Genomic DNA, 25,057 nt, shown 5'->3' with positions numbered 1-25,057 from the left:
TATTTGTGTGGGTTTGTCTCTGTGTCTTCTGTTTTGTTTCATGGTCTTATGTCTGTTTTAGTGCGAATACTATGCTGTTTTTATTACTATAATTCTGTAGTAAAATTTAAGGTGTGGTATTGTAATGCCTCCAGCTTTGCTTTTCTTGCTAAGGATTGCTTTGGCTATTCTTGTCCTCTTAATTTTTCAAATGAATTTCATGATTGTTTCCTTCCTTCCTTCCTTCCACTTCCTTCCTTCCTTCTTTCTTCTTTCCTTTTGTAATTTCAACACAATACCTTTATTTTATTTATTTTTATGTGGTGCTGAGGATTTAACTAACCAGGGCCTCACACATGCTAGGATAGTGTTCTATCACTGAGCTACAACCCCCGCTCCGTTTTTTCTATTTCTATGAAGAATATCATTGGAATTTTGATGGGAATTGTATGTAATCTATATAGTACCTTTGGTAGTATGGCTATTTTGACAGTATTAATTCTGCCAATCCAAGAACATGGGAGGTCCTTCTATCTTCTAAAGTCGTCTTCTATTTCTTTCTTTAGTGTTCTATAGTTTTTATCATAGAGGTCCTTCACCTCTTGTTAGTTTGATTCCCAAGTAATTTTTTTGAGGCTATTGGTAATGGGATGCTTTTCCTAATTTTTTTAAAGCTAATTATTGGAGTATAGGAACACAATTAGTTTATGGGTGTTCATTTTTGTATCCTGCTACTTTGTTGAATTCATTTGAGTTCTAGGAGTTTTATGGTGAAATTTTTTGGTCTTTTATAGGATCATGTCATCAGCAAACCGATATATTTTCAGCTTTTCTTTTCCTATTCAAATCCCTTTAATTTTTTTTCTTTTGCCTAATTGCTTTAGTGAGAGTTTTAAGGACTATGTTGAATAGAAGTGGTAAATGTGGGCATCCCTGTCTTGTTTTTAGAGGGAATGCTTTCCGTTTGGTTGCATCTTAACTAATTTTTTTTTTTCTGTTTTCCTTCTACCTCTAAGTAGGCTGGTTTATTTTCTCTTAGTTGAAAATTTATATCACTTGTTTTCTTTTAATCTCCATCTTCATCTATTCTTTTTCTTCTTCTTTTTGCAGTACTTGGGATTGAATCCAAGTGTGCTGTCCCACCAAGCTCCATCCTCAGACCCTTCTCTACTCTGGGTGCTGGGAATTGAACCCAGAGGCACTTTACCAGGGCACCATACCCCAACCTTTTTTATTTTTTATTTTGAGACAGGGTCTTTCTAAGTTACCCAGGGTGGCTTCAAAGTTGCAGTCCCTCTGCCTCATCCCAAGTAACTGAGATTACAGGTGTGCAACTCCATGCTCAGCTATTTTTCAGGCTTATCATATATTTTCTCTACCTTCTTTTCTGGTCACCTTCTGTCTTTTCTTTTTTTTGTACCAGGTATTGAACCCAGGGGCACTTTACTATTGAGCCACATTCCCAGCCCTTTTTTATATTTTATTTAGAGACAGGATCTTGCTGAGTTGCTTAGGGCCTCACTAAATTTTTGAGGCTGGCTTTGAACTCACCATCTTCCTGCCTTCTGAACTTCTGGGATTTATAGGTGTGGTAGTTGATATTTTGAACTCTTTTAGTACTTGTTTACTCTTCCTGCTTTGACACTTGGTTATTTCTTAACATAGATTATTTGCCCATAGCTTTATATCTCTTATCTTTCTTGTGCTAGCTTTGTATACCAAGGATGGTAGAATAGAGAGAATGTCAGACAGATCTGGTTCGAAATCATGTCTTTTCTACTGATTTGCTCTGATATTCAGGAAGATACCTAATTTGTTTAAGTTTTGGGAAATTTATCTATGAAATAAGGATGATAATAATATCTGTCCCACAAGAAGATTGGAAGGCTTAAGTAAATTATTATGTTAGTCTATTCACTATTACATAGTAATGAAACAAAAACATTGTCTCCCAATCTCATTTCCCTGTAACTACAGTATCAGTGTACAATTTATATTTTCTAAATGATATATATATATATATATTTTTTTTTTTTTTTCCAGAAATCAGATCATACAGACATTCTATATTATAATACAAAAAGAAGACAGGACCTGAAAAGGTAAAATTTCCTTTTTTCTTGACATCTTTTTACTTTTTGGGGTTAGAATTATGAGTCTTGGAGCCAGGTATAGTAACATTTGCCTATTATTCCAGTGGCTCGGGAGGCTAAGATAGGAGAATCACAAGTTCAAGGCCATCCTCAGCAACTTAGTGAGGTCCTAAACAACTCAGTGAAACCCTGTCTCAAAATAAAAAATAGCTGTGGATGTGATTCAATGGTTAAGTGCCCCTGGGTTCATTCCCCAGCACCCAAAAAAGAAAGAAAGAAAAAAGAATTATGAGATTAAGGTTTTAGATTTGAAAAATCTTATATTTACTCTGATTAATATTGTTTTGCATACAAATATCTCTGGGTGTTTCACAAGTTATAACTAGTGAACTTTCTTAATACTATAAATTTCAGAAAAAGTTGAGTGAAATGATAAAGTCTATCAAAAGTACATTGTGTTCTACAGTATATGTTACAAACAAAATGTAGATTTTTATCTCTAGTAATTTTATTATTTATTTATTTATTTATTCTTTGTACCAGGATTTTACTCAGGGATGCTTAACCACTGATTTCCAGCCACTTTTTTTTTTTTTTTTTTTTGTACTGGGAATTGAACTCGGGTGCTTAACCACTGAGCCACATCCCCAGCCCCTCCAGCCACTTTTTATTTTGAGACCGGGTTTCGCTAAGTTGCTAAGGCTAATCTTGAATTTGAGATCTTTCTGTCTCAGCCTCCTGAGTTGCTGGGATTACAGGCATGTGCCACCATGCCCAGCTCATCTCTAATGATTTGAATTAGCACATAATGATAAGATATATAACTTCATTGTGTATGCTAAGAGAGAGGTTATGAGGCTAATTTAGAAATTATGGATAAATTATCTGTTTGTCTATCTATCTTGTAAAGACAATATTTAGCTTACTGAATTGAAATGGCTCTGAACTGTGTATTAACTAGTATGTGATTACAACTAGAGAACTTGGGGAATGATGATAGGTATAATAGAAATTATTTTTCTTTAATTTCCTCCTCGGGATAAAATTTTTAGAGAAATTTGTAGTGAAGGAATTTCTTGCCACTATTTGGAGAGGTAAATAAATAAGTATAAAAAGTATATTGTGTGACAAGAGGTAGTTAAGAACAAGGTTTCTCTGGGATAAGCAGTTAGAGAAAACAGAATGGCATGAACATCTAAATACAACTGCTGCTTCTCAACCAATTTCAGTTAATATCTACTAAAAACAACACAAAACAAAAATCCTTTCCTCTGACTTCAGTTTTCTTTTGAATCACTGTTTTAAAGGTTATACATCTGTATCGTCTGTTGAAATATATTCCAGAGTATATTTCATGTTAAATTGACAATTGTTTGCTACATTTTTTGAATTAGGTTTTAAATGCCTTTTGCACTATCCTCTTTTTCTGTTGTTAAAATTTTATGTTCTAAAAGTACAAGACTACTTGACTTTTTTACTACCTTTTGCTTAAGGGCATATTTTTTAAGCCCTTAATCTTAATTAATATGTATAAGGAAAAATAGAAGTAAATTTTTCATTGATACATCTGTGCCTTTAGACTTGCCTGTATATACTTTGAAAGGAAGAAGAAATAATCATTTTTTGTTGTTTTTTTTTGAGACTAAGATTTGAATTATTCTAAGGAATCAATGAAGTTCAGTTTTTCTTAAGTTTTTATTCAAAATATGCTGCTTGGCTTCAGTGTTGCAGTACTGAGTAGTTAAGTAACATTTTGGCATGCCTGAAAATATGTGATGCATCATCATGTCATTGTATGAGTTATCATCATATCTCATCTTGGGAATAAGTAATATGGACAAGATATGCCCTTTGTAGTTATCGTTAGTGTCTGAATATTCCCTATCAAATATTGGCAAGTACTATACATGTCACTTTTAATGACAATTTTCTTTAGTCAAAGACAAAGTATATGGTGTACAAGATATTTTAGAATTGTCCTGTCATGTATATATCCTAGCTATTCCAAAAACAATTATGGTATAGGAGCTACTATATAATGAAAAGTTGCAGTGGCCCATGCTTGTGGCAGGAGGACGACAAGTTTGAGGCTAGCGTTGAAAACTTATCTCAAAAAAAAAAAAAAAAAAAAAGGAGGCTGGGAATGCGACTCAGTGTTAACAGTGTCACACACAAAACTCATATACACTTATATAAGTTGCTTAGATAGGAAAGCTGTGATATTGTACTTCATTAATATCAACAGTGTATTTTTTAAAAAAAGTTAATTTGGTACTGGGGATTGAACTCAGGGGTGCTCAAGCACTGAGTCATATCCCTAGCCTTTTTTTATATTTTATTTAGAGACAAGGTCTTACTGAATTGCTCCAGGCTTTGCTAAATTGCTAAGGCTGACTTTGAATTTGGGATCGTCCTGCCTCAGCCTCCCAAGCTGCTGGGATTACAGATGTGTGTTACCACACCCAGCTTCAATAGTGTATTTCTAACAACCATTGGTTGCTTATAGAAAAAGTGGTTCAGTTGCTGCTGCTGTTCACTTAATGGAGGATTAAATTTCTCTTAAGCTTATATGTATTTCTTTCTTTCTTTTTTTTTTTTTTTTAAGAGAGAGAGAGAGAGAGAGAATCTTTTTCTTTTTTGTAGATGGACACAACACAATGCCTTTATTTTTATGTGGTGCTGAGGATCGAACTCGGCTCCCACCTGTGCTAGGTGAGCGCTCTACCGCTGAGCCACAATCCCAGCCCCAAGTATTTCTTTTTTAAAAAATATTTTTACTTGTAGATGGTCACAATATTTTTATTTTGTTTATGTGGTTCTGGTGACTGAACCCAGCGCCTCACACGTGCTAGGCAAGTGCTCTACCACTGAGCCGCAACCCCAGCCTGGTTGTAAGTATTTCTTATAAGTTATATAGCATCCTTGGTAAAACAAACAAACAAAACTTCGGTAATCAACTCAGCTCCAAAGAAAGTCTCGAAATTTGTGTGCAGACAGTGAATCCTGAGATGCAGACGGAAAAATAAAAGTTTTAATATGTGAGAAGCCGGTTAAATTATACCATTACCATTACACCTGCTCCTTGATTTAAGTACACATAAATGTATTAGTGATGAAAATATAAGCAAGGACAATAATCTTAGTTGCTTTTGATATTTAGAATATTATCAATATTCAATGTTTTCAGTATTCAGAAAGCATTTCTTCAAATAATTAATACACAGTTTGTGGGATTTCTTCATTTACAGTCCATTGTCGTCATTGTTCAGATCTTTTAAGTCCATGAGTTGCAGAGGAGATAAACTTATATTTTTAGTTATTATCCGATAGAGCAATATTGCCATCAAAAGTGCCCATTCACTGACAGAATTAGCTAAAATATAAAATAGTGCCTTATTTTTCAGTATCTTAAATGTGCATTATGATGGCCGAAGGACCAAATATAGCAACTAATAATTTTAAAATTAATTATTGCTTCTACAGTATGTCATATTTTAAAAGTGTTGGTTACTGGGCTGGGATTTTAGCTCAGTGGTAGAGTGCTTGCCTAGCATGCCTGAGGCACTGTGTCTAATCCTCAGCACCACATATAAATTAAAAATAAATAAATAAAGGTATTAAATTGTCCACGTGTAACTAAAAAATATTTAAAAATAAAGTTTTGGTTACTAAATTTTTTTAATAATCTAATTAGAATAATGAAAATTTTCACATTCCAAGGAATTTAATCTTGGGTGGTGATATTTGGTTTCAAATGTTGTTTTTAACACTAAATCATTCATAAAAGATAATACTTGCTTGGTGTCATTTATCAAGATCTTAAACTTTAATATGCTTCTTAGAGCTGTAATATAGCTGGTCAATAAGAGATAAAATTTTTAAGATTTAATTTTTTTGATCTTTAAAAGTATTACAGAGTTGAATTTTCATTAATTGTGATTGTAGACCATGATGAACAAATTGCTATGAAATATGTAGCACTGGGCTATTGTCGAGAGTAAATAAACTGGAAATATGAAATACTCAGAGAACTGTAGGAACCTTTTGAAACTTAAATGTTGTTTCACAGTTACTTATTAATAAATAATGGCAGTCTTTTTGTATGAAAGAAGTAGCAGAGAAAATAAAACCAGTTGAAGACTCAAGTGAAATTCCTGTTAAAAAAAATCTGAGATGTTTATTGTTTATTCTTACATAATTATTTGAGAAACCACGAATGTATTATTCCCTCCCCTTTGGTGGGCCGTAAGATAATTGGAGGTAAGGACTCTACTTGATATGTCTTCTATTGCCTCTTCAGTACTTAACAAAGTGACTTACACTTAGAAGGCACTTAAGGATTTATTGATTAATGGTTTGTGTTTCATTGAGGCTTATTTCACTTTCAACCACATAGTTGCATCTAGTTTTACTAAGCAGGGATATATTATTACCTCTAGCTATTGCTACTTCTAATATTTTAGCACATTTCTCTTTGGCCGTTTTATTAGACTTGTTTAAATTATTCAGACCATGGTATGTATACAGAATTGTGCCCTGCTTGTTTTTTGCTTAATGTTATGTTTTCTCTCATTAGGAACCTTCCATAAACATTTGAAAAAACTATGATAGTCTATCATATGAATGTGATGTTTTGAAAAATCATGTCCAAAATTTCAGCCATTACTTTTCTGTTTTCTGCTATTGTAAATAATCCTGAGTTGAATATCTTTAAAATATTTTTTAAGTTTATTTTGTTTTTTTTTAATGTTGGTATGGATTTCTAAAATGTGAATTACTGAGGTATCAAAAATATAAGCATTTTTAGATCTTTTAATTTATATTGTCAAATTCCTTTGTTAGAACTATCATATCATTTTACATATCTACCAGCATCATATGAGAGTCTTTTTTACAACCCCCCACCCAATATTTAACGCAATTTTAAAATGTTTGCTAATTTGGTAGGAAAAATACTATGTTATTGTTATTATTAGCTTGCTTGTTTGTTATTGTTAGGAAAGTCAGTGTTTTTCACAAATGTTTATTAGGCTCTTTTTCTCTTTCATTAATTTTTTTAAATGATTTATTCTAGTGTTTTAGTACTTCTTTCTTTCTGTCTTTTTGGCAATACTGGGGATTGAACCCAGGGCCTCATTTATGCTAGAGAAGTACTCTGTCACTGAGCTACATCTCTAGCTCTCTTAGTACTTGTTTTTTTGAGTTTTTTTATATATATTTTTGAGTTTTAGGGCTGGGGTTGTGGCCATAGTATCTTATTTATTTATTCTTATGTGGTGCCAAGGATCGAACCCAGTGCCTCACACATGGGAGGCAAGTGCTCTACCACTGAGCCCCAGCCCTGCTTTCATTGTTAAGTAAGCAATTTCTTTAATTTTTAAGAAGTTTAGAGTTAGCCTAGTCTGTCAGCCTTAACAAAAATCATATAGCACAATATATATAATTGTAATGTAACCTAGTTTTCTGTGCTGCTTTACAGATCGAATGTAGACGTCGACACAGACACACCAAAAAAGAGACTGAAAACCAGTTCCTCATCCCAAGGACCTGCTAAAGTCCAAGAAACATCATATTCAAATGACAATCAGATTATATTACAGATTCCTTCTTCAAAAGGAATTAAAGATACTAAAGTTAAAAATATTAAATTGACAAATGTTAGGAGTAAGCTTGGCCATGAAATGAAAAATCTTAACAGTCATAAAATTGCCAAAGATGAAAAACCTAAAGTTGAAGGCCAGGCAAAGGAAAAGAAGTGGCCTCATTTACTGGCTCAGAGGGAGAAGATGAAAGAACTGAACAAAAAATTTAGAGAGAATTCTGAAAAACCTGTCTTGGAGAAATGCCAGAAAAATCCATTTTCTCAGGATTGTAATTCCAACAGGATAATTAAGGAACCTTTTGAATCTAGAAGGAAAATCAGCTTCAAAATCCCAAGAAAATCTTGTAATACTCTCCAGAGGCTGGTAGAAGAAAATGTCTTTAATTTTGAATCTAATAAGTCAAAGACTAAACAAGAGGGAAAAGGTGGCCTGGGAACCTCACGGGTTTCATTAAATTTGGCCAGGCACAAAACTGAATGCTTATTTTCAGATTCTTCTTGTAAGCATGAGTGGAAAGGAAAGCATCATCATCAGCGTCAAGAAAGTAAAGATTCAGTTTCCAAGGAACTGTTTACCCAGGTAATGCAGTACAAAATGAGGAATTTAGATTTAGAAAAAAAAAAATACACACACACACAAATATATATATACATATATAGAGAGGGGGTGGGGAGAGACCGACACAGTGTGTCAGGATTTATTTATTTTTATTACTGATGATAATTAGAGGCCTGATTTAAATTTAGTCTGAAGATATGTGTTGGTTTCTTATTTCAGTCTCTTAATTACAGCTTCCTTAGGAAGGTAACCTGGCATGTATAGGGATCTATAATAAACAGGAATGTGTAAACGTGTGAAGAACAGTTACCAATAGTTCTTTGAATAAAGCATTGATAACAGTCTTTTAGGCTCTTTTTTTTTTTTTTCCTTCTCAGGTATTAATATTCTGAAGAGCTGATTCCTTTAACAAATTGTGTTTTCAGTGCCACTCTATGCCAGGCACTGCAGTAAAAATAGCCTGTGAAATGTACATAATCTCTGTTTTCAGAGGCTTATTCATGGAAGGAGACAATTTCTTTAAATATGATAAGTACTTATCACTTAATGTTGTAATACACAGCCTTGCAGGGGGATGATATTTAAGCTGAGAACCAAAGAATGTTGGAGTTATTCAGGTGCAGATGAAGAGGGATCCAATGGAGAAGCAGGAATGTTGGAGGCCAAGGTAACTCCCATAAGCAGAAATTGAGGCTAAAAACTAGGCACATTATTTTGCTTCTAGATTGTATAATAGAGTGGCATTTGTGGACTATGTTGAGAAGCACTCTATAGCTTTGTTTCTGTGACAGGTAAAATTCCTTAACGTTAAGGGAACTTTTAGAACTTTGGAACATCAGAACTTTAGAACTTAATAAATTCTGATATTTAGTAACTGCTTCTAAGTAGGGTGGTCAAACCTGCCTGCTTTTAGATGTTAGGTAGTAAGATTCTTATGAAAAATGTAGGGATTATGCCTGTGCAGTAGCACATGTTTGTAATCCCAGCAGTTTGGGAGGCTGAGGCAGGAGGATCCTGAGTTTAAAGCCAGCCTCAGCAAAAGCAAGGTGCTAAGCAACTCAGTGAGACCCTGTCTCTAAATAAACACAAAATAGGGCTGGGCATGTGACTCAGTGGTTGAGAGCCCTTAAATTCAATCCCCAGTACCTCCACCCCCAAAATGTAGGGATTATAACTAAGTAGGCATAAGAGCTTGAGAGTGTGTTAAAAAGAACTCGAAGGGGCCCAGAAAGGGAAAGAATTGAGTTTATTCTTTTTACTGCTTTTGTAAAGGAAAAGAACCTCCAGTTTATCTTCTCGTGTTATAACCAGTTCTGTAGAGTAGAAGAAGTGAAGGGAACTTGAAATTGTCAGTATAGGGGGCTGGGGATGTGGCTCAAGTGGTAGCGCGCTCGCCTGGCATGCGTGCGGCCCAGGTTCGATCCTCAGCACCACATACCAACAAAGATGTTGTGTCCACCGAGAACTAAAAAATAAATATTAAAAATTCTCTCTCTCTCTCTCTCTCCTCTCTCACTCTCTCTAAAAAAAAAAAAAGAAATTGTCAGTATCCTCGGTAATCATCATTGATCAACATCAGTGATCAACATGCTTGTTCCCCATGTGCTATACATCTAAGGAATAGTATGAATAATCTCCGTAGTGAATTTTATAGTTTCTTTTCTTTTTTTTTTTTTGTACCAGGGATTGAACCCAGGAGTTCTTAACCACTGAGCCATGTCCCCAGACCTTTTTATTTTTATTTTGAGACAGGGTCTTGCTAAGTTGCTCAGGGCCTTGCCAAGTTGCAGAGCCTGGCTTTGAACTTGGGATTCTCCTGCTTCAACCCGCTGAGCCATTGGGATTTCAAGCATGAGCCAGCATGCCTGGTTTATAGTTTATTTTGATCTTTATGTAAAATTATTACACAAACCAAAAGAGGCATATAGCATGAATATTAACTTTTAAGGGAAGTAATTTTTGCAATTCTACTTTCCACTTATCAGAATTAAAACTATTAATTGTTGCTGTAATAACATTATTTGACTTAAGAGTTGTTTAGATACCGAAGCAAATAAATATTGCCCTTATCTTGAGTATATTATCTTTAGCATATCATTGACAGGAGATAATACTGTGTTTGTTTTGTTTTACTAAGTAATTCCTTATAGCTTCTTATTTTCCTGAAATGAGTGTACTTTATAAGGGACCAGTTGTATTTTTCTGGATGTATTAATCCTGTTAATGATCTTATTTTGCTTTCGTAAATAGAAAATAACTTATTTTGTTTCTTAGGTTTTATAGTCCTTTGATATAAACCCCTATCAGTTTATTAACCCCCTTCCACCATTGCAAATTAATATTCTAGAGATTTATGTTTTTTTTATGCTGCTTTTGAAAACAGCATTCCATTTAATCATTATAAGTCTGTGAGGTAGGAATTCATTAGTTTATCAAACATTAATTAAAGGAACTTATTATGTGTCAGATACTTCTTTTTGTGGTGGTGATTTGAGAAGTGAGTAAGAGAATCTTTGCCCTCAGAATATTCTCAGGGGGGCAGATTGGTAAACAAATATAATTGCACTGCAATGAAGAAAATATCAGTCTTAAGAATTGGATGTGTTGTTACAATATAAATCTCTAGGTGGGTTAAGGAAGAGCTCACTAAAGTAGACATTCCTAAGTTACTTCTTCAAGGATATGTAGAGGGAGGAATAGAAGTTCTGACCAGCCATGTAGAGGGCCATTGTGTATAATGGCACAGAATTGGCAAGGTATATGGATGCTTAGGTTGTTTAGTATGACTAGAGTCAAGGTGTGTAGAGGATATATAGAAGAAAAAGGTAGATGGGAAGCCAGGGCCCAGACAGTGAATGCTTTTGTGTTTCATTGGAAACACTTGGTATTTTATTTTGTGTTCTGTGGATGGAAGAGAGCCACTGAAAGGTAATCGGGCAATCAGGGATGGTTAGGGTTTGAATATGAGGTGTCCGCCAAAAGCTTCTGCGTTAGTACAGGAATATTCAGAAGTGAAATGATTACATTATGAGAGCCGTAACATTATCAGTCTGTCCTAGTTTAAATGGACTAGGTGGGTGGTAAACTTTTGGTAGGTGGGGTGTGGCTGGAGGAGGTAGGACATTGGGCGTGTGCTGGGGAAGGGTTCATCTTCTTCGGCCCCTGCCCCTTTCCCTTTCTCTCTGCTTCCTGGCTGTCATGAGGTGAGCAGTGCTTCTCTGCCATACCCTTCTGCCTTGATGTTCTACTTCACCCTGAGCGCAGAGCAATGAAGTTGGGTCGCCATGGACTGAACCTCTGAAACTGTGAGCCAAAATAAACTTTTTCTTCTCTAAGTTGTTCTTGCTGGGTAATTTGGTCACAGTGAAGAAAAACTGACTTAACACACACATTTTCTATTTAGAAGCATTTTGGTAGATAAAACCATTATTATCTTCATTAAATCCATTCCCTTTTGTCATCCCTAGGAAAGGCTTTATCTCCATCCCTGTATTTAATAAAGCATGGTAGGGAGAGGCAATCATTTGAATGATCACCAAGACTTTGATTTGTAATGGAAAGGAAATTATCAGGAATAGTTGACATCAACTTTTCTGGATTGATAGAAAATTCACTGAAGTCACTACAAGTGTCCTGTGGTCAAAGGGAAGTCAGGGTAGTAGCGGCTTAAAGAAGAAAACAGGAAGACTAAGAATGTCAAGAGTTACAGGATATTTTGACAGCAGTCTAGCTTGCTTGGCACTACTTAATTTAAGAAAATTAGAAAGACCTCTAGTAAGATTTAACGTGAAATGGTGAAGATATTTAAAATTCTATGATTATGGAATAGTAAAGAAATAATGAACCTGTGTATGTGATGTGAATGGGGTCATGTCATGTGAAGTTTGATGTTGGATAGTTAGGGTGGAAGCTGAATTCCCAGTAAAGCATTACTGCATATGACATATTTAGTTAAAGAGGGGCTATAATTTTTTTAAAAATATATATATTTTTTTAGTTATAGGTAGACACAATATCTTTATTTTTATATGGTACTGAGGATCGAACCCAGTGACTCACACATGGTAGGTGTGCGCTCTACCTCTGAGCCACAACCCCAGCCCAAGAGGGACTATAATTTATATGTTAATAGTTCCTGTGAAATAGATGTGAGTTTGGAGTTATCTTAGAGAATTCTTAAATGATGATTTGGTTCATCAGTGCTTTTGTTTCCTGTCTCCTGCATGTAGGGTCAGGTAGGATTTATCCACTCAGCCAAAGTGCTGGTGCAAAGTTGGAATTTTTGAAGATTTTCAATCTGTGGGGGGAAAAAAAAAAAATATATATATATATATATATGTATGTTTAAAAATATATATTTTAAATATATTTATTTATTATGTATTATTATTTATATATATTTATATGTTTATTTATATTTATATTATTATGTTTATAGTAATAATTATTTTTATACATTTATTTATATATATTTATTATATATATAACTTCTCAAGCTCTAACCACACACAATAGAACCATATAGAATATATAATACAAGGAATTCATTGTCAGCCTTTTCTCCTTAGCCATATTAGTCTTCAGGTTTTCTTTGTTTTGTCATTTTACTTAAAATGGCTAAGTGACTTGTAGATGAAAATTTTCTGCCAGTAAAGGCCATCTTGATTATCTTTACCATGATTCCTTTTATTTCTTAGGGTGGAATGTGGGTTTATTATTACAGTATGAGTGCCTTTAAGAATGCATGTATGAATGAATAAACCCTAATGAATTTCTCCCACATTTCATAACTGGATGGAATGAGGTTTTTCTATTTTAGGGGTGGTGTCTCCTGGGGGCAATTTTATTCCACTGTGAACATTTAGTAATGTCTGGAAACATTTTTGATTGTGAATATTCAGAGGTGGGTAGGTAGTGTTACTGACATCTGGTAGATAGGTCCAGAGATGATGCTAAACATCCTCTAGTACACAGGACAGCCTCGTAAATAGAGACTTTTCTGACCTCAAATGTTAATAGTGCCAAGGTTGAAAAGCACTACTTTAGGTATAGGGTTCTTTTCTTTTTTTTTTTTTTTAATTTTTTTTCCTTAATTTTTTTGTTTTAGTTGTAGATGTACACATACCTTTCTTTTATTTATTTTTATGTGGTGTTAAGTATTAAACCCAGTGCCTCATACTTGTTAGGCAAGCGCTCTACCACTGAGCCACAACCCCAGCCCTATGTTTCTTTCTTTTTTCTTTTTAGTTGTAGATGCACACAGTATTTTTATGTAGTTTTGAGGATTGAACCCAGTACCTCACACACGTGAGTCAAGTGCTCTACCACCGAGCCACGATCCCAGCCCCTATATGTTTCTTTTTTAACTAATAAAATTACTTTTCATTTCAGAGTTTTGAAACACCGTGTTCTTCAATGGGACCTGAAAGTATTCAAGATACAGATCAAGAGGTTACTAATATACTTATTTACTTTGAATCTTTTTAATGAAAATCAGTCAGCCATTTCCTATTGTTAGTAAAATATCTATAAAATAGAATTATTAATAAAACAGTAACAATAATATCTCCACTTTAATCAATATGTTGGCTTTTATGAAGTCATCAAAAAACATTTTTGAAAAGTATTTCCATTGACTTGATCACCTTTTTGCCTTTGTTTCTAATAAGCTAATCTATTTTGAAAAACAGTATAGAGCCTATTGGTCACAAAATCTGAGTTTTGGAATTAATGTTATTATGCTTTTTCATGTTTATTGCCAAAATTCAATATGAAATTAATCTGGTTTTGCTTTTTTTTTTTTTACTCAGCAATCAGATGAAATAGTTATTTATTGAAAATAAATAAGAGTGCATGAATGTTTTCTCTTTTTACTTATTGCTTCATTTCCCAGCTATAATCTCCTGATTGACCCTCATAGAATATTGAGGATAATTGTATATTTTCTGGTCCTGAGTTAAAATTAAGTTCTCAAAACACTTTGTATTTTTCTATTTAGGCTATATTGATAACTTTTTGTTTGTACAATCAGTTGCATTTTTCCTCCTTGTGAGTAATGCCCCTTGATAGAAGATTTCTTATCTCTGCTCTGCAGCTAAATTGAATTTTCATTTCTTTACACAAGAGTGCATCAGAGAAGCACTTCCTGAAGTGAGGAAGATCTTAAGATCTAGATTCAATTTTGGATTGTTCATAAACAATACTAGAAATCTTTAGAACTTCACTCATCATCTAGATAATAAGAAACTGTCTCTTAAGATACTTTGAAGTGAGAATAAAATGTCTTTTCTGTCCATTTACTAGGCTTTATGCAAGGAGTTTCATGTAGCATATTTTATTTAATCTTCACAAAAAATCCTAAAAGGAATCAAATATTTAATATTTCTATTTTGTAGATGAGTAAACTGAGACACAAAATAGTGAAATAATTCACTTGCCTAAAGCTATAGAGGTAATAAGAGAAGAACTATTATATATTTATGAATCTGTTTTTTATCAACTTCCTGCATATTTGTATAAATTTTTTTCTTTCTACAAACTCTCAAGTGATTTAAATAAGAATTAATTGCTTTCTTATTAATCTGCAGAGTAATATCTCACTGAGGTCTTTTACAATTTAGATGCAGATAGTCGAAGAGCTTCATGCTGCACGCGTGGGGAAAAGTGTGGATTTACCTGTGGTACCACCTTCAGGAGAGTTAATGAGTATGGAAATTGACTTGGTGGAAGATGATGTACATTCCTCTGCTGGTATACCTATATGATAATGATTTCCTGTGTTTTCCTAAGAATTAATGTGCTAACTTTTCAGTTTTACAATATTTAGATGAAAAAATGTTAGAACTCGCTCATTCAAATGAAATCTGGTCTAATATTTTTCTTATCATTTGTTTTATGTCTCTTACATTATTAGGCAATTGGACTTATTTTTTCTTCCTCTTTTGCCAAGAGGCAATAATAAGACTTATACATTGTTTTCTGGGAGAAGATAATGATAAAAATAGTCCAAAATCTGTTAGTATACTATTTTGAGTTCTCTTTATAAAAATAGTAATGCTATCTTACATTCACATTACATTTTTCACTTCAGTAGGTGTTTTTCTGTGCAGAAACTTATCTGATCTCACAAGGCCCTGTGAAATAACAATGCTAATGTTACTGTATTTTCTTTATTTTATACATATTTTGCGTTGCAATTAAGTTTTACTCAGGATATTTAAAATCAGCTTATACTTTCTAAGTGCACAGCCGGACAGGGTGTATAAACATTATTCCTGCTGGGGCAAATCATTTTATGATTGAAAATAATTCTATAAATAATTTATGATAATCTATTGGGAGATAATTAAGCATTGATTACTACTCTTTCCTTTAAGAATTGGAGTAAAAGAAATTTTATTCTCCTTGTCTAAAGGACTTTCTTCTTTATGGAACACTATTCAAAAACACTCTCCTATGCCATTCTCCATGTCTTAGCCCCAAGACTTTCTGTGATGTTTGCTTTGCATACCTTCTCTGACCATTTGGATCTAGCCAAGTTCCTCCTCCTCCTGCCCCTAACCCTCCTGTAGATTGTCCTTCTACAAACAAGGATTATGTTTCCTGCTCAGGGGAACCTTGATTGATTGGGTAGAAGTTTACATTACATGGCAACCAAGTGATGAACCAGCTTAAGAGTTTAGTCAACTGTGTGGGTCTCTTGCACAATTAAATTTATAAGACACAGAGGGGTTTCAAAGTGAGTTATCTACATTTATTGATACCAAAAGTTTAGACATTATTATTATCAAGTGTCATGAAATCCTAACTTGGCTTCTTTTCTCTAGCAAATACTGATTCAGACAAAAAGCTTCTAATTGTTATTGACACGAATATTCTGATGAATCATCTCAAATTTGTTAGAATTTTGAAGACAACAGAAATACCAGGTATTTAAAAAACATATTTATAGATTTTGAATTACTATTTACTATTAATAGTGATGTGGTCTTTATTCTTACAAACACATCTCCCTTTGGATATGATACTAATTTTTTCTTTTTTGTGATGCTGGGGATTGAACCCAGGGCCTTGTGCATGCGAGGCAAGAACTCTTACCAACTGAGCTATACTTCCAGCCCTGGATATGATACTGATTCTAAGATGATCTAATTGTTTATTATAAAATCATTTATATTAGGAACTTAGATTATAGGAAGCATATCTGCTAAACTCACTCTTTTTTTCTCTAGTTGCATTTAAAAAATACTTTGTGGATCCTTATATCCTTTTTTAAATTTTCACGTTCTATGTATTGTCTCTCTGTTGATTGTGAATTTCCAAGGGGTACTTTAAAACTTTCACTTCTATAGCAGTTTGATTTAGTAGGTCAATAAGTGTTTGGATTCTAAGAAATCTGTTTATATTTTAGGCTTTGATGGACTTGTGTTAATAATTCCCTGGGTTGTTGTGCAAGAGCTAGATCGTATGAAGGCGGGAAAACTACTAAAACATGCGCAGCACAAAGCTATACCTGCAGTTTATTTCATCAATGACAGCCTCAGAAATCAGGATGGAACGCTGTGGGGTCAGTCAATACAACTTGCATCTCAAAAACTTTGTAAGTATTGTTGTTTTAGGGTGCTAACTGATAAACATTTGTTGGAGTGCCTACTCATTATTGGAAGGAAATGGTGCAAAATGTTCTTTTACTCAGCAGTATGTGAAATGGAAAGGACCGTATGGTTGTAGTGGCTTTTTTTTGGTGGTACTGGGAATTGAACCCAGGGGATTCTTCCATTAACCTGGACTCTTAACCCCATTAATTTTTTATTTGGAGACAGGCTCTCTCTAAGTTGTTAAAGCTTACCTCAAACTTGTGATTCTCCTACTTCCATCTTATGAGGAGGAGGGATTATAGTTCCATATCACCATACTTGACTATTTTACTTACTTTTGAAAAGTACCCAAACAGGTTTTCAAAAATGTTTATTGAATGTCTGAATATTTCATGGATATTCTTGAAATTTTAGCTGTATTTTCCAGAACCATATATCTTAGAAAAAGTGATAGTACAAATAATCTTGATACCTTTAGATCAAGATACTATTCCCTTTAAATCTCTTTTTTGTTTGCTAAATTGAATTGTTTGAAGGTAACTAATGATTTAAATTGCCCATTTTGCATTATCCATGTTTCTTTGAACTGAAGAAAGGAAAATGGGCTGCTGTGATTTGTCTCTGTGGCTTTCTGATTAAGGCCTGAGTTTCATTTTCCTCCGGCCCATGCCCTGATATAGTTGAGTTCTTTGTAGATTTTACTACTAGGTTGTGAATTCCTAAAGAGTTTATCTTTCAATATCTAGATGCTTAGCACAGATTTGGTTCTATGTAAAAATTTAAAATTGCAGAATGAGTGAGTTTTCCAATTTGAATGATCAGAGGCTTAAGTAACATAGGCTAACAATTGAGAGGAAAAAAGGTTGAAAACTGAGAAACATGGTTGAGGCTTATTGGTTAGTATATACTGAGTTTTAGTGTTTGGAGACTTGCCAAGAGCTTTAATGAATGTCTGGGTCCAAGCTCCAAATAGTTGTTTTTTTTCTTTTTTCTTTTTGTGGTGCTGGGCCTTATGCATGCAAGGCGAGCACTCTACTAATTGAGCTATTTCCCCTGCCCCACAACATTTTTTTTTATACCTTTATTTTATTTATTCATTTTTATGTGGTGCCAAGGATTGAACCCCGTCCCTCACACACGCTAGGCAAGTGCTCTACTACTGAGTCACAACCACAGACCCTCCAAAGAGTCTTATACAAAAGTAGATCTGAAGTATGTATGGTCCTGCAGTCTGTATTATTAACTAGCTCCTGGGTAATTCTGAGGCAGGTATTATGAGTATTATGAGGGCCTTTAAGAAGCTTTATCTTAGGTCATATTCCTACTGTTGCATTATTTTCACAGAAACTGAATTTTTGCTATGTCTTTTAAGACCGGAAGCCTGTGAGTAAGCTGATTAACATTGTTAGAAGTCACTTTTTATGTTCTATCTAGTGTTCCTGTTTTCTTTCTCCGTGTATCTCTAAATGTATTGCTTTAGAGCTTAAGGAAAGTAGATACCAGAAAGAGATTCTGTTGCTGATAGAATAGCTGTGCAGAGATATTAAACAGATAATTTTTATTTAATTTTTTTAAACAGATAATTTTAAACATGATGTAATTATATAGTTAAATTCTGTGTCTGAATTGAGACTAGAATTTATAGCATTCGATTTCTAATCTTTTTTGTTTAGTTACTGATCACATTTCTTTGTATTTATTCATTAGGTACATCCTAGTCTTTTAGTTGTAAACCAATCATTTTATTAAGTAAATAACTATATGTCATGTGAATCTTTTTTTTTTGTTTTGTTTTTAAAAAGAGAGAGAGAAAATTTTTTAATATTTATTTATTGTTTTTTAGTTTTCGGCGGACACAACATCTTTCTTTGTATGTGGTGCTGAGGATTGAACCCGGGCCGCACACATGCGAGGCGAGCGCGATACTGCTTGAGCCATATCCCCAGCCCTGTCATGTGAATCTTTTTTTTTTTTTTTTTTTTTAAGAGAGAGTGAGAGAGGAGAGAGAGAGAGAATTTTTAATATTTATTTTTTAGTTCTCGGCGGACACAACATCTTTGTTGGTATGTGGTGCTGAGGATTGAACCCGGGCCGCACGCATGCGAGGCAAGCGCGCTACCGCTTGAGCCACGTCCCCAGCCCTGTCATGTGAATCTTGATCCAGATTTGTCAAGACATTTTTTTCTTGTCTTTTTATTTAAAAAGTCTTTTGTCTTTTATATATGATTTTTTTTTTTTTTTTTTTTTTTTTTTTTTTTTTTGGTACTGGGGATTGAACCCAGGGGCACTCAACCACTGAGCCACATTCCCAGCCCTATTTTGTATTTTATTTAGAGACCAGGTCTCACTGAGTTGCTTAGTAGCCTCATTTTTGCTGAGGCTGGCTTTGAACTTGTGATCCTTCTGCCTCAGCCTCCTGTGCCACTGGGATTACAGGTATATACCACCTTGCCTGACTCTTGTATGTTTTTTAAAAAATATTTTTATTTGTAGATGGACACAGCACCTCTATTTTATTCATTTATTTTTATGTGATATTGAGGTGCTAGGCAAGAGCTCTACCACTGAGCTACAACCCCAGCCATCAATTGTCTTTCATATACATTTAAAAAAATAAATTTAATTTTTTAGAGCACTTTTAGGTTCACAGCAAAATTAAGCAGAAGGTACAGATATTTGCCATATGCCCCCTACTCCCTTTATTCTGTATCCCCCACCAGAACAGTACATTTATTGCAACTGTGAATCTATATTGACACAGCATTATCACCCAGATTCTGAAGTTCACATTAGGTTCATTCTTGGTGGTGTATGGGTTTTGAGAAATGTATAATTACATGTATCCACTATTACAGCAGCATGCAGAGTGTTTTCATTGCTGTAAAACTTTTAGATTTTTTTGATTTGTAAATACAGCCTAATTATTCATGTGATGGCCAGATTTCTAATGTGCTTATTGACAACTGCCTTTGTTAAATTTGCAGATGGACTCAGTGATGAGAACAATGATGATAGGGTATTAAAATGCTGTCTTCAGTACCAGGATTTATTCCCCTGTTCTCTTGTCATTCTGTGCACGTGAGTTTCATAATTTTACCATTAAAAAAAAAAAGCTTATGCTAAAGAATTTTTAAAATCATATTATTATATCTATCAAATCAAGAATAAAGAAAACAACCATAATTTTCTGAATCTACCACTAAGCATACTCAGTTATATCTGAAAATGTGTTAGCTCTATAGTAATGAAGTCTTAATTGGATGAAGTTTGATTTCATTTTAATTTATGTACTATTCAGAAAATGTTTGGAGGGCTGGGAATGTGGCTCAAGCGGTAGCGCGCTCGCCTGGCATGCGTGCGGCCCGGGTTCGAGCCTCAGCACCACATAAAAACAAAGATGTTGAGTCCGCCGAAAACTTAAAAAAAAAAATAAAATTAAATTAAAAAATAAATAAATAAATAAATAAATAAAAAAGAAAATGTTTGGAAAAACAAGGAAAAAGTCAATATTAAAATCTGCCAGAACTTTTTAGTTGTGAGAGACAAGGAAGTTAGTTTCTTACGTATTTATGGGAAAGGAGGTAGTTTATATTGCAATTTGGTTCTGGGTGCCTGGTATGGAGTTAAGACTGGATGGGTTGGAGTCCTGGGTCTGTCACTGGATGGCTTTGTGACCTTGAACAATTTACCCAATATGGTTTCTTCATGTATAAGAAAAAGGGAGAATAATACTTGTCTCATAATGTTATTTTAAGTATCTAACATATAGTATATGTCAAGGACTTAGTATAGTGCCTAGTACATAGTCAGATCTTAGTAAGTTTTTCACTTCTTTTCTCCTCCTCTTTCTCATTGATTCTTAAAAATAACTTAGTTCTGATATAAAACAGTATAATGCTAAGCAAAATTGTTACTCCTCTTAACAATTGAGAAAAGGATCTGAAAGTATAGAGGAGCAATTTTTGCAATTTTAGTCTGAATATTATTCACACAATTTTATTCCATTGAAATTTATGATTATGTTCAAATTCTGTGTATGAAATTTAGTGATGATAGAGGTGAGTCACCCTAAGAGTTTTCTTATAAAGTGGGTTGGTCAATATTATTGTTTAGCTATTTTTGTAGACAATGTTATTCTTTTTGTTACTGAAGTAAATATTGGACATTTCTATCTCAGTTTAAAATTGTGTTTTGATTGAGGACATATTACCTTCGAGCTTGTTAAAGGCTGAAATAAAATTTGTAATATGTAAATCAATTTGAATTTGAGATAAATTGAATTTGAGAAATAATTGCTGTGTATTTAATAATTTTTAGTTCAGTTGAGAATGAAATTAAATTGGTGAAACATTGTAAGTCTTGCATTATTTATGTCATCACTGTTTTGGGATTAACAGAAATGACAATTTTAGTGAAATTTAAATTGTAGCTGTGTCCTTCTTTTAATTCTTGCATTGTCTTGTTCTAGGTGGTAGCCTGTTTTTTCCTCTTTCCTATTCCCTTCCTTTCACTTTTCTTTTTCATCTATTTTCTTCCTTCCTTCCTTTTTTGGGGGTTGGTTATTTCTTTTTTTTTGTAAACAGTAATCATTATGTGTACTGTTTAAGTCTTACCTGTTGTGAAGACATATTTCTATTAAATAGATGATGATAGTGATGTTTATAGTTAATATCAATTGGTAATGATAGTAGTAGGAAAAACTCAACATGACTATATAATACTATACATCATCAAATGCTTTACTTAAATTTACATCACTAAGTTTGGGCCTATAACCCCTAATTAATGTTTCCAGTCCATATTTTTCTTTCTTTCTTTCTCTCTCTTTCTTTTTTTCTGTGATACATGGCAGTCAAATCCAGGGATGTTCTACCACCAAGCAACAACTCCAACATTCTCTATTTTTAAATTTTGAGATAGGGTCTTGCTAAGTTACTAAGGCTGGCCTCCAACTTGACAGACTTTCTTCCCAAGCCTCCTGGGTTTATAGGTATGCACCACAGTAACTGGTTCTAGTCTGTTTTTCTTCTAAACTCCAGACTTATATACTCATCTACTTACTTGTTATCTTTACTTATATTCTCATAGACATCTGAAACCTAGCATCACCAAAAATGAGCTCTTGGTTTTTACTTCTAAATTATACTTCCTTTAAATGGAAAGTACCATCTCTTACCCATTTGCTGAATCCAGCAGTTGAATTATTTTTAATAACTGCCTTTACTTCATAATCTGCATCCAGTTAGTCCTGTGCAGTCTTCTTTATCTCCCCCACCACTATCCTTTGTTGAGCCATGTTATATTTATTTTGTTTATTTTTTTCTTTTCTATTCTGAGATTTATTGTGCTATTCTCATACTTCTTCTCCTTCATTTATTCTTCAAAAAGTTACAATGGTTTCTTATTTTTTTTTTTTTGCAACAAGTTGTTTATTGATTTTAAAAGGGAATAGTTGTACACATCAGTAAATGACTCAAGAAGAGTTAAAATACAACACACTTTAGTAATTAAGTTACAAAGTCAAATAAATGACCATAAATTTCATCTTGAGTTCTTTGACAAAACCAGGAATTATGACTCAAATAACAATATTTATCTGCTAATACAAGGAATGAAAATCCTTATTATCACTGGGATAAGGAACTATTTCAAAGATAAGGAACTACCATGAAGTTTTTCTATTTAATTTGAATATTGCTCTAAAAGCTATGATTCAAACAAAACACACCAAGAACAGCTCAGTCCCAAAGAGAGAAAAGAAGGTAGAATGAATTGGCATGGAGCTAACTGAATTATCTACATAGTTACTTAGATCAGTTCTGAAACTGTCCCATAAATACCTCAGAAGATTTTTATTTGGCCTGCTAGAGGAAAGCTATGGCATGAAACCCTATATAAATCGCTGCCTCAAACTTTATAGCAGTGAGGGGCTAGGGTTGTGGCTCAGTGGTAGAGCACTCGCCTAGCACGTGTGAGGCCCTGAGTTCGATCCTCTGGTTTCTTATTTTTAATTTTTTTAAATTTTTCATTATGGAGAATGTTAAAATTTACAGTGAAGAAGAGTTAATAAACTCCTCATTACCCAGATACAACAATTATTTAGATTCTGCCATTGTTACTATATTTCTGTACACTTCACATCCTCCAAAATGATTATTTTTATATAGGTTTTTTTTTGTATTTTGAAATGCAGTTATTGATTATTGAATGTTGGTAAATAGATGCAATGGTATAGGCCACATCTCTCTTAATATATAGGATACTTCCACTACTCCCAAAGTACTCACATGTCCCTTTGTGTTTTCTCATTTCTTAAGGTAGAAGTTAGATCACCTATCTGAGATAGCTGTAAATTTCCCAGTAAAAACTGTTTTAGTTTTAGTTCACAAATTTTATGTTATATTTTTATTTTCGTTCAATTCAATCTACTTTATAATTTCCCTTGTGACTTTCTCTTTGACTCACAGGTTATGATGTTTGTGGCTTAAGTCTAAATATTTACAAAATTTCCTGATATCTTTTTGGTATTGAATTAGAGTTTAATTCCATTATGGCTTGAGAGAATAATTTATATAATTTCTATTCTTCTAAATTTTCTGAAATTTTTTTTTTTTTTTAATGGCCAAGATTTTGTATTGTCTTGGTGTTTTATGTGCCATTGATTCTGCTCTTGTGGATAGAGTGTTGTATAAATTTCAATAGGTCTTCTGTAACCTTGCAGCTTATGTATCTACTTCTGTGATCACTGAGAGAGGAGTATTGAAATCTCCAACCTTTGATTGTAGATTTGTCTATTTCATCTTCCAGTCTCATTTGTTTTGCTTCACTTAACTATGCAAGTAATGAAGCCTGCTTGATGAATTGGGGAATGCACTCAGGTGAAAAAATGGAAGCTTGTAGTGAGAGGCATACATGTTTTGTTTCGGATTGTCTTCTTAAGAGATCTGACCCTTTTATCATTATATGATGCCCTTATTTGTTCTTAATAATACTCCTGATTATGAAGTCTCCTTTGTTACGTATTTAGCTATTTTAGCTTTCTTTTGGTTAGTGTTTATATGGGATATCTTTGCATTCTTTTTATTTTTTATCTATGTCTTTATATTTGAAGTAAATTTCTTGTAGATAACATGTGCAGCTATCCCTTGGTATCTGCAGGGGATTGGTTCCAGGACTCGTACAGATTCCAAAATCTGCGTCCCTCCCTCATGCAGATGTGAACATTGCTTATGTAAAATGGCACATTTGCGTATTACCTGTGTACCTCCTCCATGGAGATGTTAATATTCCTTATATAAAATGATGTATTTGCATATAACCTATGCACATCTTCCTGTATACTTTTAATCATCTCTTAAGTTACTTATGATATCTACTGCAAGTGTCATGTAATTAGTAATAGTGTTTAGGGTGCAATGCTATATAAATAGTTACACTGTTTAAGGAGCAGTGATAAGAAAAAATTGCAAACATTCAGTATAGATGCATTTTTTTCCTTAATATTTTTAACCCTTGGTTGGTTGAATTCATGAATGCTGATTGTAGTTAGTTTGTTCTTTTTTGTTCAATCTAAGAATTATTTTTCTCCCAGTACTGGGGATTGGAGTCAGGGGTGCTCTCCCTTTGAACTATGTCCTTTTTTGCTTTTATTTTTTATTTTGGATTGTATATTTTTAAGTGCTATTTCATTATATTTATGTTGGTTTATTTATACTCTTTTGAAGAAAAACTTCTTATGGTTGCTCCAGTGTTTACAATAGGCGTCCTTACTTTATCAAAATTTATCATGAAATAATAATATTATATTTTCATATGTTATAAAGTAAGGATCTTAACACAGTATATAGGACTAGGGATATAGCTTAGTGGTAGAGCACTTGCCTAGCATATGTAAGGCCCTGAGTTCAATCCCTGGTACCAAAAAGAAAACACACCAGTATATATATATATATTGTCCCACAGCTCTTGAATATTAAAAAAAAAACCCTCAATATTATTTTTATTTCACTTTGATTTCTTTTGGTCTGTCTTCAGATTTGTTGATTCTTTTCTTTATCTGTCAAGTTTTTTGATGAACTATTGAAGTCATTATTAATTTTTGTTACTGTTTTCTTATTGCTGGCATTTCTATTTCATTCTTTCTTGTGATTTTTTTTTTTTTTTTTTAAAGAGAAACCTTTGGGGACAATCTCAGATTCAGTCTTTTGAGAGAAAAAGAGAGAGAGAG

General features: G+C 33.5%; 1 protein-coding gene across 5 annotated transcripts in view; it reads left to right on the top strand.

Moving 5' to 3' along the window:
• Positions 1 to 25,057, top strand: part of SWT1 (SWT1 RNA endoribonuclease homolog) — a 90,157-nt gene that overhangs the window by 12,168 nt on the left and 52,932 nt on the right. For 3 of the 5 annotated variants that reach the window (XR_014022630.1, XM_081299039.1, XM_081299038.1), the window contains exons 4-11: positions 2,023 to 2,081; positions 7,552 to 8,254; positions 8,796 to 8,900; positions 13,625 to 13,684; positions 14,854 to 14,983; positions 16,060 to 16,161; positions 16,644 to 16,832; positions 19,815 to 19,908. Coding sequence is in view for 4 of the 5 variants with exons in the window: in XM_081299039.1 (XP_081155165.1) it covers positions 2,023 to 2,081; positions 7,552 to 8,254; positions 8,796 to 8,900; positions 13,625 to 13,684; positions 14,854 to 14,983; positions 16,060 to 16,161; positions 16,644 to 16,832; positions 19,815 to 19,908 (1,442 nt within the window). In the remaining variant the exon portion in view is untranslated. The remainder of the gene's footprint in view (positions 1 to 2,022; positions 2,082 to 7,551; positions 8,255 to 8,795; positions 8,901 to 13,624; positions 13,685 to 14,853; positions 14,984 to 16,059; positions 16,162 to 16,643; positions 16,833 to 19,814; positions 19,909 to 25,057) is intronic. The other 2 variants (XM_081299041.1, XM_081299040.1) reach the window with 1 other exon arrangement.

The sequence above is a fragment of the Spermophilus citellus genome (genome assembly GCF_964194105.1).
Source record: "Spermophilus citellus genome assembly, chromosome: 6".
In the NCBI taxonomy this organism is placed as follows: domain Eukaryota; kingdom Metazoa; phylum Chordata; class Mammalia; order Rodentia; family Sciuridae; genus Spermophilus; species Spermophilus citellus.
Note: the sequence above shows the minus strand (reverse complement) of the source record. Positions and strands in the feature narration are given on the sequence as shown.